At 34.9% G+C, this 21,011-nt stretch overlaps 1 protein-coding gene across 3 annotated transcripts in view; it reads left to right on the forward strand.

Moving 5' to 3' along the window:
• Positions 1 to 21,011, forward strand: part of AHI1 (Abelson helper integration site 1) — a 204,428-nt gene that overhangs the window by 43,342 nt on the left and 140,075 nt on the right. For all 3 annotated transcript variants that reach the window (XM_008065442.1, XM_021716221.1, XM_008065440.1), the window contains exons 11-15: positions 1,505 to 1,637; positions 6,604 to 6,727; positions 12,877 to 13,106; positions 14,582 to 14,688; positions 18,787 to 18,905. In XM_008065442.1, the coding sequence (XP_008063633.1) occupies positions 1,505 to 1,637; positions 6,604 to 6,727; positions 12,877 to 13,106; positions 14,582 to 14,688; positions 18,787 to 18,905 (713 nt within the window). The remainder of the gene's footprint in view (positions 1 to 1,504; positions 1,638 to 6,603; positions 6,728 to 12,876; positions 13,107 to 14,581; positions 14,689 to 18,786; positions 18,906 to 21,011) is intronic.

Consider the following 21,011-nt stretch of genomic DNA (forward strand, 5'->3'; position numbering starts at 1 on the left):
TACACGGAATTAAATGGCAGTCATTGATATGTGAAGTGAGGAGGGTCTAACGGGCTAATGTTGGCAAAAATAAAAAATAAGACGTGGATACAAGAGATAGAATGCATACGAATCAGCATGATTTAGTGACTAACAAAGGGGAAAGAGTCAAAACTGTTGAGGATCTTTATTGTTATTACAAAATTTTCATTGAGTGCCTGTTCTAGGTAGGGCATGATAGTGGCTTCAGTGATTTTTAACCTAGGTTTATTAGGCACAGTTTCCTCAACTGTACTTTCTATTCTAGGAACAGCAGCAAGTGGTTATAAAACCTCCTGACACTTCTTACAGTTTTTGTCCTCTTTTTACCCTCCTTTCCCTTTTCTTAATTATGTGGTTGGAAAACGCAGGGAAAAGATAGGTAGCATAGTGTCTGATACATGATTAACACCTAACAAATTCTGTTGAATGTTCACATTCCTAGTGCTGCTTCCCGAGGTACTGGTACTGCTAAATTTTGATACTATTTGTGAAAAACCTGGTACCTATCTAGAAAGCAAGACCTTGAACTAATAATCTTTGACTAGGCTCATTAAGCTAGGCTTGACCCCTTGAATAATCCTTATTAGTTATACGTAGCTAGTAATGGTTACTCTTAGCTAATAATAGCTACTCATAGGGTTGCTGTGATGAATATATTCAAAGACATTTGTAATAAGGTACAACATTCTTGTCATATAGTAAGAGCCCAGTATATGTTTAATTCAGCTTTTTAAATAATAAGACATATGGGAACTAGGCTCACTTGAAGGTTGGAAGAGGTAGAATTAGGATCAATAAAAATAAGCAGTATTTTCTACAGTAGGTATTAATACTCAGAAAATTTTGGTTCTGTCTGATAATAGCAAATGAAAACACCAAAATTATGAAGACATCATAGTACAGTTAGTGAATGACAGACCAAGAGGGCGTGATTGATTACTTTGAAAAGCATTTTGGAATGGTTGATTTAGGAGAGAATGAACATCCATACATCATGGGCTTAAGCCAAGACTAATGACTAATAGGTGTTTGTGGCCTTAATGTAAGTTTGTGACTTTAGCAAAACTGTCTTATTTGTTGCTGTCATGTCAAAAGAATAAGGATACATTCTTTTTTGTGGCTGTATAGAAGCAGTATGGTGGTGACAACTTTCAAGTATCGGATATTGAAATTTTTCAATTTATATTTTTGATGTGACAACTTTAAAGGATCAGATATTAAAATGTTTCTATTCATATTTTAGGTGAATTAAGTACTAATTAGACATGAAGAACAAATTCACTTTTAAAATTTTATGGAAACTGATTTTCTGTTTAAAAAGTAATTTACAATGGTTTTCCATCATTCTGCTTACTTGCTTTTCTCTTTCTCTGCATCACAGTAAAGGGAGTTTAAAATAAAACACTACTGTAACTGAAATTAAGAACTAACCTTTGCATTTTAATGTCTTCTAATTTATATTTTTTAACCGTATGGTTTTTAGGCTTGCCGTATCCCAAACAAGCACCTCTTCTCACTAAATGCAGGAGAACGAGGATGTTTTTGCCTTGATTTTTCCCACAATGGAAGAATATTAGCAGCAGCATGTGCCAGCCGGGATGGATATCCAATTATTTGTGAGTAATAATCCTACCTGTTTGATCTAATTGTAGCCTGTGTGGAAGACTTCCTTTGGTTTTTCAGATTCACCAGAATCGTAATTTGAGTCATCCCCAGTACTACCAGGTTAAAGAAAACAGATTTCTTCAAGTAAATAGTTATTTTATAATAATTTGAAAGTTTTCTATACAACAAGTGTTCAGAAATATAATGAGAATGATCAAATGAAAGATGATAAATTTGTTTTTAAAACACACAGGAGGGTTTTTGTAAATTTTTTTTATCTTAAAATAGAAATTTAGAAACGGGAAGGATTAATACATCTTATAGGGAATTTTAATCCAGTATGCTTACTTGGTAGCAGTGATGATTTAAATTATGAAAGCTCTCAAATTGTTTGTCCGATAGAACACTACTACTTGACTCAGGAGTACCTAGATGCAAATGTCTCCTTGTGGTAGGGAAGTCAGCAGACAGACCAAGAACAATTATTTCCTTAGCTGTAGAGATTTTTAAGTTAGCATTGTCATACTGTTCTAGACTTAGAAGCATTAACCACACTCTCCCTTACTTCTGCCTCAATCATGAAAACCAGCTCTCTTCTTCAGGAAGGAGCCTACATCTTCATGGACATCTGTCCTAAATAGTGGATTTGTTGAACTTTCCTCTGCTTCACACGGTTTGGTGTTCCTTAGTTGATTCATTTTTTTTTAAAGCAGAGACTCATAATTGACTTGATGGGCATTTATTAAGTAATTATTTCTCCTTATGAAATAATAGTGCACTTAAAAAATACAAAATTACTTGTATAGTTTGATTACCACTATGCTATTTTTAAAATTCACCAAAAACTTGTATATATAGGGGGAAAAGATTCTTAGGAAGCATGCTCTCAAGTTATTAATAGAAATATCTTTCTTTTGGAGAATGAAATAATTGTTTTCATTCTGACTTATATGTTTTTAAAACTCTTGTGGCAAACGTGTTAGCTTACGCTTAAACTTGCTTAAAATGTCATGTAGATTTAGATATACTTATTGTTTAAAGCTCAAAAACTAGAAGTGGAATCTTTGGCTTTGTTTTTGGACTATTTGATTATGATGTATGTGCTTGGAGTTTGTTTAATTTGTTGACCATGCAAATTAATGATTTTTCACAAATTTTGGAAGGGTTCGGTCATTTTTTTCTTCAAATGTTGTTTATCTCTTCTTTCTCTTCTTCTGGGACTCCCATTAATGCCTATGTTGGTACACTCAGTGAAGTCTCACAGGTCTCTGAGGCTTTTTTATTTTCTTCATTCTTTTTCTTTCTATTTCTCAGACTGGATAATCTCAGTTGACTTATTAACAAGTTTAGTAATTCTTCTCCCCTTTTAAATGTGCTGTTGAGCCCCTCTACTGAATTATTTATTTCAGTTATTGTACTTTCAATTGTAAAATTTTTAGTTCTTTAAAAAAATATTTCTGTATCTTTATTGATATTCTTTTTTTTTTTTTTTTAGTGAGAAATCATTCCTATGCTTTAATTCTTTTTTTTTTTTTTTTGAGTTGGAGTCTCACTTGGTCGCCCAGACTGGAGTACAGTGGCTGCTTCCGGCCACCGCAGCCTCGACCTGCTGGGCTCCGGCGATCCTTCCGCCTCAGCCTTCCAAGTAGCCGGAATTACAGGCATAAGCTACCATGCCCAGCTGATTTTTTGTTTTATTGTAGAGATGAGGTCTCGCTGCCCAGGCGGGTCTCGAACCCGCGAGTTCAGGCAATCCACTCACCTCAGCCTCCCAAAGGCGCGGGATTACAGGCTGAGCCACCAAGCCCGGCTTGCTTTAATTCTTTAGACATGGTTTTCTTTAGATTTTTTGAACACATTTTTAATAGTGGGTTTTAAATCTTTATTGAAAAAGACCAGCGTCTGAGCTTTCTCAGTTTCAATATGGACAGTTTTGTTGACTACTTTTTTCCCTGTTCACAGGCTATACTTTCCTGTTTGTTTTTTTCATTTCTCATAATTTTGTGGTGAAAAGTGGATGTTTTAAATAATATAGTGTGGTAGCTCTGGAAATCAGTTTCCCATTTCTCTCCCCTCACATCCACCCAGTTTTTGTTTTGCTGTTGGCTTAATGATTTTCCTGGACTAATTCTGTAGTTTTTGTTTCTTGTCATGTGTTGCCATTGAAGTCTCTGGTTAGATTAGTCAGCTAGTGGTTAGGCACAAATTTTTAAATACCGAGTGGATGGGTCTGCTTGACCTTTGCCAAGGGTCTGTGCGTGTGTTGGGATTGATATACCATATACCATCATTACTCCAGTAGGCAATTTACATCCGTGCCTTAACCTTCACTTTATTTGCGCAGAGCATCCTCAGGTTAGCCAGAGTGAGAGAGAAAGCCTCTGGGGTCTTTTTTGGGTATGCACATAGCCCTTCACATATACATGCATAGGGATCCTTCTAGATACCCAGGAATATTTTGGAACTTTTCAATGTCCTGAGCTTCTTTTTATCCCCCTCTCCCCAACCCCCTGTTATTGCCATCTCAAGCAACTGTGGTGCTAAATGATGCCAATGATTCTTTTGACATGCCTCGGTTAGGACTGTACTCACAGAGTATGCACTGAGCCAGGTCAAATAAAGGCAAGCCCTAAGAATGAAGTCTTTCATGGAAGTGCTAGACTGTCAAATAATAATAAGTCTTTGGGGGATGGGGCTCTTGGGAGGGCTTCAAACCTGATCTGCCCCATCCAGTGTCTACTAATCTTCTGATTTTTATTGGGTTTTAAGGCTACTTAAGAGTTTGGGAGAGGGGAATGGGAATAGGGCAAGTTTAAACACAATAAACCTCACTCTTCTTATCAAGATTCGGCCATTTTTCTTAAATGACTATTTCTCAGATTGTTGCAAACTTTGCTTAATTTCCAGAGTTCTGAAAACATTTTAGACAGTTTTGCCAGTGTTCTCATTGCTTTTGTGGGGAGCAGATTTCCCTTTTTCTTTTTTCTTTTTTTTGAGTTGGAATCTCACTCTGTCACCCAGACCGGAGTGCAGTGGCATGCTCCCAGCCACCACAACCTCAACCTGCTGGGCTCCAGCAATCCTTCCGCCTCAGCCTTCCAAGTAGCTGGAACTACAGGCATGTGCTACCATGCCCGGCTAATTTTTTATTTTATTGTAGAGATGAGGTCTCACCAAGTTGCCCAGGCGGGTTTCGAACCCACAGACTCAGGTGATCCACTCACCTCAGCCTCCCAAAGCACTGGGATTACAGGCCAAGCCACTGAGCCAGCTGGGCAGTAGATTTTCTAAGATTCTTATTTTGCTATTCCAGTATAGTAGCTCCCATTATCTGTAGGGGGTATGTTCCAAGAGCCCCAGTGGATGCCTGAAACTTCAGGTAATACTGAACCTATTTACTATTAGTCAGAACACATTTCTGCTACTCTTTTCCATCTACAGATTTAGTATCTTTTCCATCTTACCTAAGCACTTACCCCTCACTGAGGTCATTTCTTTTGTAGTTTGAGGAGTGACAGCAAAACTAGCACATACCTCTTTTTGCTTCCTCGCAATGTTATGGATAGAAGATTCTTTTTACTGTAGATCTTGGCAACCGCGGCATACAATTTTTTTCTTGCCTTTTAAAATCAAGAACTTTACTCTTTCACTTAACGGAAGCACTTTATGGCTTCTCTTTGGCACATGCACCTTGCCAGATATTGTTACCTTTGCACTTTGGGGTCATTATTAAGTAAAATAAGGGTTACTTGAATGCAAGTACTGAAACCAACGTGACCTGGTAAACTGGGACAGCTTGTAAGTTTCTAATGGACAGACAGCCTCTATAGTATAGATACATTGAATAAAGGAATGCTGACCATCCTGGACAGGATGGAACTGGAAGGCATATTTTATTATGCTACTCAGAAAGGAATGCAGTTTAAAACTTATGAATTGTTTATTTCTGGAATTTTCCATTTGATATTTTCAGACCATGGTAGACAGCTGATAACTGAAACTGCAGAAAGTGAAACTGCAGATAAGAGGGAACTAAAGTTATTTCTGAACTGCTTATTAGTATTTTAAAGGGCAATTGATTTTACCACTAGGTGGAAGTAGAGACTTGGAAACTTTGTTTTGTCCTGTGTTAAGTGTTATCTTAGCCAATTTCATAGTATATATAATAGTAATTCCACAGTGCTTTGTGTATCAGATTGAGTCACTGTTAATTCCCTTACTCGCCCTGTCAACTAAAATTTTTTCCTGACAATAGCACAATTTAAATTTCTCATGCCTGCAAATAATTAAAATTTGGGTTGGCATTTAATTGATTTTCAGGTAAAAACCCAAATTATAGAATATTTGAAGGAAATTGCAGTGTAAATGTTATTTGTTATTTGACAATGAATTAATTATCAAGGTTTTTGGGGAATTACTTTGAAGAGTTGAGAATAATTGGTCATTGTAGCATATTATAAAATATCATGTGTAGTCTGGGCATGTGGCTCACACCTCTAATTCCATCACTTTGGAAGGCTGAGAAGAGAAGACTGCTCGAGCCCAGAAGTTTGAGACCAGCCTGGGTTACGTAGCAAGACTTTATCTCTACAGAAAATGCAAAAATTAACTGAACATGTTGGTATATGCCCGTAGTCCCAGCTACTCAGGAGGCCAAGGCAGGAGGATCACTCAAGCCCAGGAGTTCGAGACTGTAATGAGCCGTGTTCATACCACTGCACTCCAGCCTGTGTGATCGATTGAGACTCTGACTCAAAATAAATAAATTGAATTAAGTTAAAATATTGTGTGTAAATGCAAATGAAAAACTAATTTTAAGTAGATTTTGAAATTTTCTTTATACTGCAAATGTCTTTGGTTAAAATTTTGTTACAGACATTAATTTATGTCTAAATGGTATTAAATTATGTATTTTTATATTACTGGATTAAGGATTCTCTGCCTGGAAATCTACTAATTTCTAAATATTTTCATTAGTATATGAAATTCCTTCTGGACGTTTCATGAGAGAATTGTGTGGCCACCTCAATATTATTTATGACCTTTCCTGGTCAAAAGATGATCGCTATCTCCTTACTTCGTCATCTGATGGCACCGCCAGGTTAGTATACTTGAGACATACTTGAGTGTCTGCTGCTTGCTATCAAGGAAAGCAAGGAGAACATAAAATGATTTAACCAGTCTTATGTTCTGGTCATATTTTACCTACAAAGGGACTGTCATAAATATGCATCATGCAGACTGATTCAGTAAATTGTGTAAATTTTTAATGACATTTTTTCTTAAATATCTTTTATTTATATAGTTTATAATATTTCTAGTCCTCACTGTCTTGAAATAATGATTATGTGAACTTTTGATTAATACCTTGAGATGAGCTAATTAAGCATCTGAGTTTTTTCCTAGAACATAAACTCTTTTTTTAAAAAAAAATTATTTTAAAGATGGGTATAATTCAGGGTTAGGTATACAGATGTTAATTATGCAGGTACCCTTGTTATGAGGTGTGCCTCCCCTCCCCTGGCAGTTTCGCACTATGCCAGTTCCTTTCTTACAGTACTGCGATAGTTGTTCAAGGTCCACTTATGAGTGAGAACTTGTGATACTCAGTTCTTTGTAGAACATAAACTCTTGATGACAGATTCTGTCTTCACTGTTGTCTGGTCACAGAAGCTGAAACCCATTGGTGCTCAGTACATAGCAGTAGGGGAAATAAATGAATATTCTTGTTTTAAAAATTTTATAGATTGTTAAATATTTGCATTTTTCAGAATGTCAATCTTAAAAATAATTATCCCTTTTCAATTTAGTGTCACAATAAAACATTTTAAAAGCCAGTTTTGAAAGTTTCATTTACACTTTTATTTAGCTACTTGTTCTACTTGAATGTGTTCTAAAAATACTGTTAAGCAGTTTTTCAAGATGATTTTATATATGTATTTTAACTTGATTTCGATAGCTGTTAGGTGGACATACATTATTCTCTCTACAGACTAGGGAACCGACATGTAGAACAGTTCGAGATATGTGCTGACTTCACTGTAATTTATTTCTGCCTCTTATTCTTTTTTTTTTTTTTTTTTTTTTTTTTTGAGTTGGAGTCTCACTCCGTCGCCCAGACTGGAGTGCAGTGGCCACTCCTGGCCACCACAGCCTCAACCTGCTGGGCTCCAGTGATCCTTCCGCCTCAGCTTTCCAAGAAGCCGGAATTACAGGCATGCGCTACCACGCCCGGCTGATTTTTTGATTTATTGTAGAGATGAGATCTTGCTGCCCAGGCAGGTCTCAAACCCGCGGGCTCAGACAATCCACTCACCTCAGCCTCCCAAAGGCGTGGGATTACAGGCTGAGCCACCGAGCCTGGCCTTTTATTCTTTTAACACTTCATATGACTTCTAGTGTTTGAACCCCTTCTTCTACTAATCTTACCAACTTCCTTTTTTATATGAAATGTCGAATTGATCAAGATGTTATCACTGTTGCTTAGTTTATATTTAAATGAAAAAGATGAAAACTAGTAACAATTGACTCCCTCCTCTGTCAAATCTGGGAGACTACTATTACTCGCCCTTGACAATTGCTTCCAGAACCTATCTGGTCTGTTCTTTTAGCATAGCTGTTCTGTCCAGTGCCAGGTAATAATAGAGAAAAATATATAACTTTGCTTAGGGCTTACTGTGGATTTGTAAGTCGTAAAGTCACTTGATCTGTCATCTCTGCTGAGCAATCCTTTCACTGATATTTACTTGGCTTCCTTTTCTCATTCCTCTGGCAGCAGATCCTAACCTTACCATATGTCAAGTTTTGTACCATGTATCAGGTTGAATCTTCCAACTTTCACTAGATAACTACCTTCAGTTAAGAGTGAGATGTAGCCAGATGTGAACTTCCTGTATTTTTAAAAGGTACGGGACTGTTTTTTTTTTTTTTTTTTGTCTTATCAGGGTTTATTTACAATGAGTATGTTTAAAGAACACACAAGCAGGATATCATTTGCATTTCTTTGGGGATCCTAAAAAGAGTCTGTTTTTTAACACTGCCAGTTCTTACTCTGTAACCTCTTCAATGTAAAAAGAATTACATAATCAGAAACTTGAAGATGATCTCTTATAAGTTATGGGGCAACCCTGCAGGTCCCCAAATGACACATTTCCTAACCATTTCTTTATTTTTTAATTATTTTATTTTATTTTTATTTTTAAAAATTTTTTTATTTTAAAGATATAGGATACAATTCAGATTTAGGTATACAAGTGGTCATTGTGCAGGTAAAGTTTGGGTCCCTCTTTGGTCCCTAATTTTTTTATTTTAAAGATGTGTGGTACAAGTCAGGATTAGGTATTCAAGTGGACATCATACAGGTAAAATTTGGTCCCCACCTTACCTGGTTTGAGATCAGGTGCCCTTATTGATATTGTGTGCCCCCACCCCTCCCCACCCCCAGCAGTATCTCGCTAATCTCTGACTTTTAATTTCAGCCCCTGAATCTATAGTTCTGCTATATCTATTATTTCCTGCATGTCTGATCTGTTTAGTGTCTTCTTCTATTGATTGTGTCCTCTCATCTTAGAAATGTACTCAGACCTTACCTTGAAAATACCTTTTTTAGTACTTCCTGCCACATTATTTTTTTCTTTGTTCACCATCCAGAGCATTTCATACATATTGTCTTTTCTTCAACTCACCTAGTCTGGCTTTCACTTCTACCTTGCTAGATAAACTTTAAGAGGTTAGCAATTTTTTGCTAATTTTCAGATCCATTGGCCAGTTTAACACTTATTCCACTTGCCCTCATTACAGTAAATGATTATTGACCAGTCTTGTCATATTTTTAATTCATGGCTTTTATTGACCTCTTTTCTTTTTAGGTCTCTGTCCAGTTCTATTCATGTTCTTTCCCTGGTTTCTTTTCCTTTGCCTATTTTGTATATATTTATCCCCAGGATCCTTTACTTGAGCCTTCTCCTGGTGTCATATACTTATCCTAGCTACTCTCACCTTCCACAGCTTTGAATCTCACTTATGTGCTAAAGGCTTCTAGCTCTTACTTTTTTTATGAGTTTGACTTTCTGTTATGCATTTCCATCTGAATGGCCCAATGCCAAACCAAACTTATTGACCTCTCCAAATTTTGTTTTCCTCCTTTAGTTCTTGTATTTATTTTTAATAGTATTTTTATCCACCCTGCCTCCCAAGCTGAATAGTGCTCATCTCTTCTTTCTTTCCTACCCTTCCTTTTTACATGTAATTAGCACTAATATCTGCCAATTCTCCTTTATAAAAGGCTCATCATTCTATGACATCCTCTCTCTTGCTATTGCCTTAATTCAAGTCCTGTTGTCTCTTACTTAAATTATTGCTATTAAACTTTTCCACTGTTCAGTATCTAGGTTCTCTGTCTCTGCTAGCCTAAAATTATCTTTTTAAAACTATCTTTCATAATGCTTTAATTTTTAAAATCTTTGATTATTCATTGCCCATTGGAAAATTTTCTCGTTCCTTAGCGTGGTGTAATAGGCATGTTCCCCATTGACCTGACATCCTCTTGTGCACTTCCTGTGTCCTTTTGCTTCACCCACATAATCTTTTGAAACACCCTTAACATCTTCTGTGGCATCTTCGTGCCCTTTTAGCCTTACCTACTCTTCTTATATTTTTAAGTCTCCTAGCCTTCCTGCCTAATTCATTCATTCAACAAAAATATATTAAGTGCCTTTTGTGAGCTATATAGGGGATTTATAGTCATCATTTCAGTTCCAGCTCAAATTTTATCATTTCTTGAAGCCATCTTGAGTTTGCCTACATAACATATAGTATATTAAAGTATACTTTTATCTTTATGTGGCTTTACAAGTGATACTGAGAACTCTTTACATAATAAAAATAGTATTCCAAAAGCATTAACTGAGCGATAAAAGAAGCATTGTGACTAGAGTAAAAGACACAAGGAGGTTTTTGAAAGAGGTAAGAAATATTTGAAATTAATGAGCTCTAGTCAAAAGGAAGAGAGTTAGAATTGCAAATGCTCACAAGTGTGAGAAGTATAGATTTCTAACCATGTCTTCTGCTTCTTTATTCCTGGGGATCCCAGTCACATTATCATTAGTATCTCCTAAATATTTTCTTTTGGTTAACTCTCTACCATATGGGTTTATCCTAAATCCCCTTCTTTAGTTATCTCCAGAATAATTTGTGTTTTTCTCAAATCGACAGCTCCTAATACAATCAAAAAGACTTTTCCACGTGTAATGGCTCCTAAGTAGATCTTTATGTCCTGAGTACACCCTTTCTTCACTCACACTATGTAACTTGGTATGTTGTTTTCTTTCTCAAATCTAATCATTTTTGTGTGTTCATCCAGTCTTTAAAAATCTGTGTTTCTTTGTTCTTTATGATCAGTCTGATCTTAGAGTCTACCATTGCCAAAGTCCCATCCAGCTGTCAGAGAGTTGGTGGTTACAGGATGCTATCTATGGTTCTATGATATGGATATGGAAAGCTGATATGAGAGAGGATTCTGTCATATGGGCCTGAAAGTTTGATATTCACAAAAGTTTTATTTATAAAAAATATGTCTATTTTAATTGTATTGAGCTGTTTTGAAGATATGTTTGCTTCACTTCTGCCTGTTAATATAGCATTTTAAATAATGTTGTTAGGATTTATTAGCAAGTAAGGTCTTTATATTTAATTATCTTTTTAATATTCCCAACAAATTAATGGCTTTATTTTTTTAATAAGTATCATATTTCATGTAGCACATATTCATTGAAAACACACTATGGTAAAATATTTATGCAGTGACACACGTGCTCTATTTTTACTTGAAAACATGTTCTTTCACTTCCTTCATTATTAGTTTGGATTCTTAGTAATTGAAGATCATATCCTATATTTTAAACAGCTGCTCAGAAGACTCATAGAATGTTATTCTTAAACAACTGTGTGTTTTTCTTTTATCGATAATTTTGTGACAAACTTAATTTGTTTTACTTTTTAGGCAGTAAATAAAAGGATAAACTATAAATCCCCATATTAAAAATTAATCTGTTCTTTTAATTTTAATAATTTAGCCAAATATAACTTTAAATAATCTAGTGTTCCACACTTATATAACACCTGTCTATTGCTAGATTTTGCTTGTTTTCAGAAATGTGGAGTATCTAACATAACAGTTTAACCCTTAAGATTTTACTCTTTTCAAGACTGTAGCAATGATAATAATCTTAAATTTTTTTTTAAAAAGTCAGCCATTATTTAGAGGAAGAGATAATGAATACTAAATATAAAGAGCATGCTTAATGTAAGATAGTCTGTTTTCTATTAAAATATTATATTTTAATCTTATTTTACCTGAGAATTCAGAGTAATTTCAGTATGACTTTTAAGTTTTTGAGATCTTCATTTCTATTATTTAGGCTTTTAAATTACAAATATAAAAGTTAAAGGACTATCCTGCTCACTAAACCCCCATTAGTAAGCATTTTGCAAAAGCAGTATATACAACCTAAATGGGAAATAATTAAATTTTCTTCCTATATATTCTTTACATATGCTATACTAAATGCAGTATTTTAATCTACTATTCAATGTGTGCTTAATCAATGTTAAAATATGTAGGTTTAAAAAACAGAGGTATCGGCCGGGCTCAGTGGCTTAGCCTGTGTAATCCTAGCACTTTGGGAGGCCGAGGCGAATGGATTACCTGAGACCAGCCCTGGGTAAATTGGTGAGACCTTGTCTCTACAATAAATCAAAAATTAACCAGGTGTGGTAGTTCCAAGTAGTTCTGGCTACTTGGAAGGCTGAGGCAGGATTGCTGGAGCCCAGCAGTCGACGCTGGGGTGGCTGTGAGCGTGCCACTGCACTCCGGCCTGGGTAACAGAGTGAGACTCCAACTCAAAAAATTAATTAATTAATTAATTAATTAAAAATAGATAAATAAAAACAGAGGTATCTATGTATAAATAAAATTTTTATTTTTGTAGTTTTTAATTTTAATCTACTATATGTTATAATTAGTAGATATAATATGCTTGATAATAACTAAAAGGAATAGCTTTGTCAAAATGTGAAAAATTTCAACCATCAAATATATGGTCATCATAATATATTTTATTGCTATAAAAATAGTTTACAATTGATTGTTGGCACTTGCTTTCTTAAAGTTCATTGACTATATTGGTTCTTAGAAAAACTGTTAAACTTCTGCCTTTTAGAAGCAATGTGTAACTTTTTATTCTTTTCCAGGATATGGAAAAATGAAATAAATAATACAAATACTTTCAGAGTTTTACCTCATCCTTCTTTTGTTTACACGGCTAAATTCCATCCAGCTGTAAGAGAGCTGGTGGTTACAGGATGCTATGATTCTATGATACGGATATGGAAAGTTGATATGAGAGAGGATTCTGCTATACTGGTCCGACAGTTTGATGCTCACAAAAGTTTTATCAACTCACTCTGTTTTGACACTGAAGGTATGTCAGAGGATATATGTGAAGACTAGCTACATGAATTTATTTTCACTAAGATAATAATTATTTAAACTTGAGAGAAAGTTTTATATACTGATGATTATTTGTGCACATTTAGGCTTATTCCTATTTTGGAGGTCACATTATAGATTTGGCACTGAGGGTGTTCTGTTTGTAATTTTAAGGTTATTACATTTCTAAACATGTAGATTCAATTCATCTTTGCTGTAACAACTGGTCATTTATAAAATTTTATAAATATATTTATTTAAATTGGTGATTATCATTCTTTGGTTTTTTTTTAAGAACCTTTTAAATTACAGGGTACAAAATTAACAAGATAAAGGGAAAAAAATCCCAAAAGAATGTTGAAAATATATAATTTTAGTGTAGCAGTGGGAGTTTTTTTTAAAGCACACAAACATATAGAAGGGAAATGTGTGCTTACTTAAAGTTTTGTCTTAGTATATGAATAATATAAATATTTTAAAGATGTAAAATATATTAATAGATCATTTTTTACACAATTTCAGAGACTAGACATGAAGGCTATTGTTATAATTAATTGGTATGGTATCCAGATTAAAATAATATTACTGCTGATACACTTGGTTCAACTGTAGGGATGTTACATTTGAAACATATTTAGGAAAGGCTCTGACTAGAAAGATGTTTGAAAACTCTGTCATAGTAGTAGTTCATTTGTAAAAGAATTTTTTCAACTATTTGGTCATAAAATCTTCAAATGTTAAAAAAAAAAAAGAGAGAGAGAGAGAGAGAAATCCGTTTCTGTCACTCTGGTAGGTAGAAGTGAAGCCAAAGCTGCAGAAGACAGATTTTCTTTGTAGTTCACCAGTTGAATAAGCTGTTTTGTAAAATAAAATTCACAGTTGCTGAGCAGCCATCTGTTAGTGATGGTGTGTAAGATATTCCTGAGTGACTATGAAGTTGAACTTGATGGCTTCTGGGGTCCCAGTCAACCTTAAGATGGTTTGACTCTAAAAACTTGATGTTAAGCTGGCATACTTTCATTAATTCCCTGATCATTTATTGAATTTCTACTGAGTCTAAGGTATCATAGTGACACTATATATTAGAATATAGGTATTTTTCTAGCAATATAAAACAGATTTTATAGGTTAATAAAAATGAAGAATACATATTGGATGATTCAAATAAATCTTGACTTTGGAATGTGAGCCATTTATGTATATACTGAGATGCTCATTCCTTTTTGTGTCTAAATTCAAGTAGGTAATAAAAAGAAATAAATCATCAAAAGACTAAAGAATTCATTTACAGACAATTGATATTTGATTGTGTTGTGTTTTGGTGTTTGGCTTTTTTAAAATGAAATACCTTTAATATTTTTAAATTATTTTACTGTTTTACTAGGATACGGTTTCCCCTAACTTCATATTATTTGTTTCTATCTCTGTGTGACATTCCTAAGGGAGTAATTTTATTTTTTTAAATAGGTCATCACATGTATTCAGGAGACTGCACAGGAGTGATTGTTGTTTGGAATACCTATGTAAAAGTTAATGATTTGCAACATTCAGTGCACCACTGGACTATAAATAAGGTATAACATCACATTTTGTATTTTGAGATTTAATTTTTGAAATTGGAAAAAAACTTAAACACATGATTTTAATATAGGTTGTCAGGACATTTTGTTCTCTGTTTTCAATAAGTTAACAGTTTTTCTCTGTCCCTGAAATGTCAATTACCAGTAATTAATTATCACATCCTCCTGACTGATAATGTAATGACTTAGTGAAGAGTTTTAAATTTTAGCCAGGCTTTACTCTCAATTTTTTGAGCCCTATTTGCACCATGGCATTCAGTAATCCATTACCTGAAATGTATGCTAAAATGAGGTATATGTTATATCTGTAATAATTTATGTTTTCTGTTATTCATGTCTTTTTTTCTCCAGCTAATAAACAGTGTGCTCAGTGTTTTTTAACAGTAGTGTCTTTCAGAATTATGGATTTATGATGGGGATTTATCATTTAATCACAGTAACGTTTCATTTGAAATTTGCTAAATAGGCAGAAACAAATGAATACGTTTTTTCATTTGGGGGGCAGAGATTTTAAGATGGCTTGTATGCTAAGCAATTTTATTAGTGTGTATTTTTTATTTTTTAGTTGAAAATGAATCATTAGGCCGGGCTCGGTGACTCAGCCTGTAATCCCAGCACTTTGGGAGGCCAAGGTGAGTGGATTGCCTGAGCCCGTGGGTTCAAGACCCACCTGGGCAACTTGGCGAGACCTCATCTCTACCATAAATCAAAAACTTAGCTGGGCATGGTAGCGCACGCCTGTAGTTCCAGCTACTTGGAAGGCTGAGGCGAAAGGATCGCCGGAACCCAGCGGGTTGAGGTTGCGGTGACCTGGAGCGTGCCACTGCACTCCAGTCTGGATGACAGAGTGAGAATTCTCTGGGCGAGACTCCAACCCACCCCCCCAAAAAAAAAGGGAAAAAAAAAAGAAAATGACTCATTAAACTTGAGTTTATCTTATATAAATGGATATTGTTTCTGCCTAGCATGTTATATATTTGTTCTTTATTTTTTCATAGCAATAATTGCCCTCATTTGAAAAAAGACACTCCAAGTAAAAAAGAATTTCTGTGAACTTTAGTTAAATCCATTGAGTCATCTATCATATCTGTTTTTAAAAATATATTTTATTTTTAGTCATTCTCATCAAGTCTCTCAGATGAATGAATGATGTCTTGGATTCATGATGTAGCCTAATTTCACACATTTTGGAGAGAATTTTCTAATTACTCTTATGCCTGAGGGATTGGCAAAGTTCCAGAGGCACCAGTTCCATTCACTTGAATTTACTATTTCTTTTTTGTTATAAAAATCAGTGCTTGTCTTAATACAGTAACTTAAGAGGTAAATTTACCTTGAAAATCTACCAGTTGATCATTATTTGAGACAGTCAAAAATAAAATCTCAGAAAATAAACTGGAATGTCTTTTTAGTAGCAAAATGCCATACAACAAACTGGAAACTGATTTCATACGAGGCTGTATTCAACCAGCAATGTATGGAATGTTAGGTTATACTTATCTGTCTCTGAAGGATGAAGTGTCCATGTGCTGTTGCACATACTCTTTGGACGAGGACACTGTCTTCAACAAGGACTTTTTTAGTTTGAGCATGAATGTGATTTTTTTAAATGGAGAAAACCATCACATAATATGAACACTAAATCTGCCAACAACTTTCTCAAATATATGCCTAACACTTAACTTGTTTTAGGCAAGTTTGTTTTTTATTTTTCATTTTTGCATATGTTCAGTTGCTCACATTTCCAACAGTGCTTCTCCCACCCCAAATTTGCTGTAGTTCAGCTGACTAAAATCCCATATGTGGTGCCAGTGTTTCACTTTTTCTGTAACTTTTAAAAAATACCTGACGGCAGGTCTTGGTGTCAAACAGTGGTCGCAGAGGCTCAATTGCTTATGTAAGGACTGTAGCAGTGTTGTCGTCTACCTCTGCTGGAGTCAACCCCTTTCTGAAGATGAGACCTGTGGGCAAAGGAAGCAACAATAAGGGGTCCTTGAAGAAGATGATGGCTAATTCAGAATTCTGCCTGCAGGTTAAGGCAGATTTTTCTTTGACTCTTTGGTCTTTGGCCTAAGCAATTTGGCTTTGACAATTTTGTTGTTTCTTTTGGTAATCCAAGGAAGAAAGACCTTTGGTAATTCTTTTTTAAAAACTAAATTTTACTGTGTATATTTAAGGCATAAAACATGATGTATGGGTTACATATAGATAGTAAAAAAGGTTACTATAGTGAGACAAATCAACATATTCATCATGTTACATAGTTATCCATTTTTGGTTTTTGTGGCAAGAGCCGCTAAAATCTACTCATTCATCATGAACCCTAAATGCGATACAGTTGTATTACTCATAGTCCTCATGTTGTTCATTAGCTCTCTAGACTTGTTCATCCTGCGTGTCTGCTGCTTTGTATCCTCTGACCCACATTTCCTCATTTCCTACCTCATAACCCCACCCCGGTAGCCCCTGTTTCAATCTTTATCTCTGTATATTTGTTGTTTTTTTAAAAAAAGGTTTCACATACAAGGGAGATCATGCAATATTTCTCTGTTTCTGGCTTACTTCAAATAGCATAATATTGTCTATGCTCATCCACATTGTGGCAAATGGCAAGATCTTGTTCTTTTTTAGAGCTGAATAACATTTCCTGATTGATATTACAGTTTCTTTGTCCATTCACCAGTCAGCGGGTACTTAGATTATTTCCGTGTCTTAGGCTTTTGTGAATAATGCTGCAGTGAACATAAGAGTGCAGGAATCTTTACAAGGTGGTGATTGTATTTCCTTTTGGTATATGCCCAGTAAAGAGATTGCTGTGTCATATGGTAGTTCTATTTGTAATTTCGTTAGTAGCCTCCATACTGTTTTCCATAATGGCTGTACCGATCTACATTCCTGCCAACAGTGTACAGGACATCCTTTTTCACCATACCCTCGCAACTTTTATCTTTTGGTATTTTGATAATAGCCATCCTAAAGGATGTGAAGTGGTATCTTTTAGTGGTTTTGATTTGCATTTTCCAGATGATTAATGATGTTGAGCACCTTTTTATGTACTTGTTGACTATTTTCATGTCTTCTTTGGAGAAATGTCTATTTTGGTCTTTTGCTCATTTTTCAATCAGATTATTCATTTTTTCACTATTGAGTTATGTGAGTTTTTCATAAATTTTGGGTATTAACCCCAAATATGTGGTTTGCAATTTTTTTCCAATCCATAGGCTGCTGTTTCATTTTGTTGATTGTTTCCTTCACTGTGAAGAAGCTTTTTAATTTGATATAGTCCCATTTGTTTATTTTTGCTTTTGTGGCCTGAGCTTTTGGTGTGATACACAAAAAGTCATTGCCAACACCAATGTCCAACGTTTCCCTTATGTTCTCTTCTAGGAGTTTTATAGTTTCTGGTTATACATTTAGGTCTTTTATTCATTTTGAGTTGATTTTTGTGTATTTATAAGAAGGGTCCAATTTAATTATCTTGGTAATTCTTCTCAAGCGAGCCTTGTGCAGGCATGTTCTCCTTTAGTGTTTATGTCTTTCATGACATCATTATTTGAGTATCTTGCTTAGCTTTTCAAATAACTATTTTTAAAAACCCACTTAAAATTGCAATCTAAGCTAAATGATTTCAAATAAGATGTAGATAACATTCCTTTTCAAGACAAGAGGAAGTATATGAAGAAAGAGTCTGAGACTTGACTAGAATTTGAATATTAATTCTACATTTAGTTTTGAATTTATAGCAATTATAAGCTTTCTTATATGATGATAAACAAAAAATGCAATGTTAGAAGGCATGTTTGTTGGAAGTGCTTGTTTGGAGCTGACTAAATTTTGGGAATGTGAATATTCTACAAAAGAACATGCAAATTAAATGCAGTATTACATCACAACACAAAAATACAATGTGTTGGCATTATGTTTAATTCTAAACTGAAGTTACTGTGAATCCTTTTGCTGACAGTTATAAAGCATTATATACAACAGAATTGAAACTGACACTTTAAAGATAATTATGTACTAGAAAAAAAGACTTAACATTAGACAGACTTTTCAGTGGTAATACTTTATTATTATTTTTTATTATTTTAGGAAATTAAAGAAACTGAGTTTAAAGGGATTCCAATAAGTTATTTGGAGGTTCATCCCAATGGAAAACGTTTGTTAATCCATACCAAAGATAGTACTTTGAGAATTATGGACCTCCGGATGTAAGTATCTTTTCAGTGTTGGTGGTATAGGTACCCACAGAATAAATAAAGAATTATATTTGTAAAACGCAGCAGTGGTTTTCAGCCTGGCAGTTTTCTTCTCCTGGAAATATCTCGCAGTATCTAGAGAAGTTTTTTTTTTTTGAGTTGGAGTCTCACTCTGTCACTCAGACTGGAGTGCAGTGGCCGCTCCTGGCCACTGCAGCCTCGACCTGCTAGGCTCTGGCGATCCTTCCACCTCAGCCTTCTAAGTAGCTGGAACTACAGGCACATGCTACCATACCCGGCTAATTTTTGATTTATTGTAGAGATGGGGTCTCGCCAAGTTGCCCAGGCGGGTCTTGAACCTGCGGGCTCAGGCAGTCCACTCACCTCAGCCTCCCAAAGTGCTGGGATTATAGGCTGAGCCACCGAGCCTGGCCTAGAGAAGTTTTTGATGTTGCTTCTGGTATCTAGTGGGAAGTGATCAAAGATATTGCTAAACATCCTACAGCTCCTACTTCCCAAAGGACAATTCCAAACAAAGAATTATGTGGCCCAAAATATGAATAATTCTGAGACTGAAATGGAGTCAGTTGCTTTATTTTTGCAATTAAGAAAAGAAATTTCTACCTTCAGCAGTGATATTGATTGATTGATATGGACATTATCTCTATGATACTGGTATAGCATAATATTATGGTATAATATAACTGAAGGAGATGGCTTTTGATTAATACATCCTTTTTTTTCTTCATCTCTAAATTAAGGCAAATGTAGGAAAATTACCTTAATGTAAAATGCAGAAGCAGAGTTCTGGGAATACCAGCGTGAACTTCTAGTGTGCTTTTGTTTAGGTATTATAGTTCCTATAAACAAAATGAGAGAAAGCTGTTTTGATAGATTTCTTTATTGTATTTAGAAAGGCAAATGTAGCAATTAATATTTGTTTAATTCTGCAGGTATTCTTTTAGGGTTAATCATTAAGCCCTTCAATATTTATGTAGAACAGTTTCAGACACTGACATGGGTGCTGTGAGAGAATGGTAAACAGGATTAGCCCATCTGTTTATAATCTAGTTGCATACCTTCAAAATAAAACAACAAAAAAATAAACATTTTGAGCCAAGTGCAGTGGCTCATGCCTATAATCCCAGCACTTTGGGAAACCGAGGCAGGAGGATCACTTGAGGCCGGGAGTTCAAGACCAACCTGGGCAACAGAATGAGACCCCTATCCCTAAAAATAATAATAATACTAGGACTGGAAGCTGCTTATTCTTTTTACTTTTAAAATACATAGCATCTATGCTATGCCTGGTCGATAGCAAGTATTTAATATATATTTATAATGAATACAGTTTTATAATAAAACGATTATATTTTTCATGGCAACAATAAAACTGACAGCTGTATTATAGTCTTTTGGTCAGGGCTCTGTTGAGAGGCTGGCATTTGAGCTCAATCATGCAGGCTGGATAGAATTTAGATAAGTTGAAAGTATTTCAGAGGTCAAAATTAGGATAATATGTATTCAAGGTAGAGTGAATGAATCTGTATGAGCACAGATTTCTTGACAAGGAATACTGAGAGAGAAATTTTTAGAAATAGAAATTTGGACCAGATTAGAAGGCCTGGCTAAGGAGTTTGGTTATTCCCTTTTTAAGCAGTATAGTATACCACTTAAGATCCTGCTTACTCTCTACAGACATACTACTTAGAGTCAAACACTGCCTTTTCCACCTTTTACTAGTTGATTAACATCTCTGTCTCTCTCTTCCTTAATATGTCATACTCATAACAATATTGTGTGAGAATAAACAAGTTAATACATGTGAAGTACTTAAAGCAGTAAAGCACATAGCCAAGGACTCCATATATGTTTGGCTTAGTATCCCCAGGTCTGGGAATTTATGTTAAGAAGATCGTGGTAAAACAGTACAAATATATACATACACAAGATTATTTATACAAATCATGATCATGGTGGGGGAAAGCTGGAAGCATCATAAATGTCATCTAACAATAGAAAGTTTCTTTAAGATATATATATGATATAACATATACCCATTAAAACAAATATGATAATCTGTATTTCCTGACATGGAGGTCGATTATTTGTGATTTT

The sequence above is a fragment of the Carlito syrichta genome, unplaced genomic scaffold (genome assembly GCF_000164805.1).
Source record: "Carlito syrichta isolate Samal-C Ts95f unplaced genomic scaffold, Tarsius_syrichta-2.0.1 Scaffold308352, whole genome shotgun sequence".
Lineage (NCBI taxonomy): Eukaryota > Metazoa > Chordata > Mammalia > Primates > Tarsiidae > Carlito > Carlito syrichta.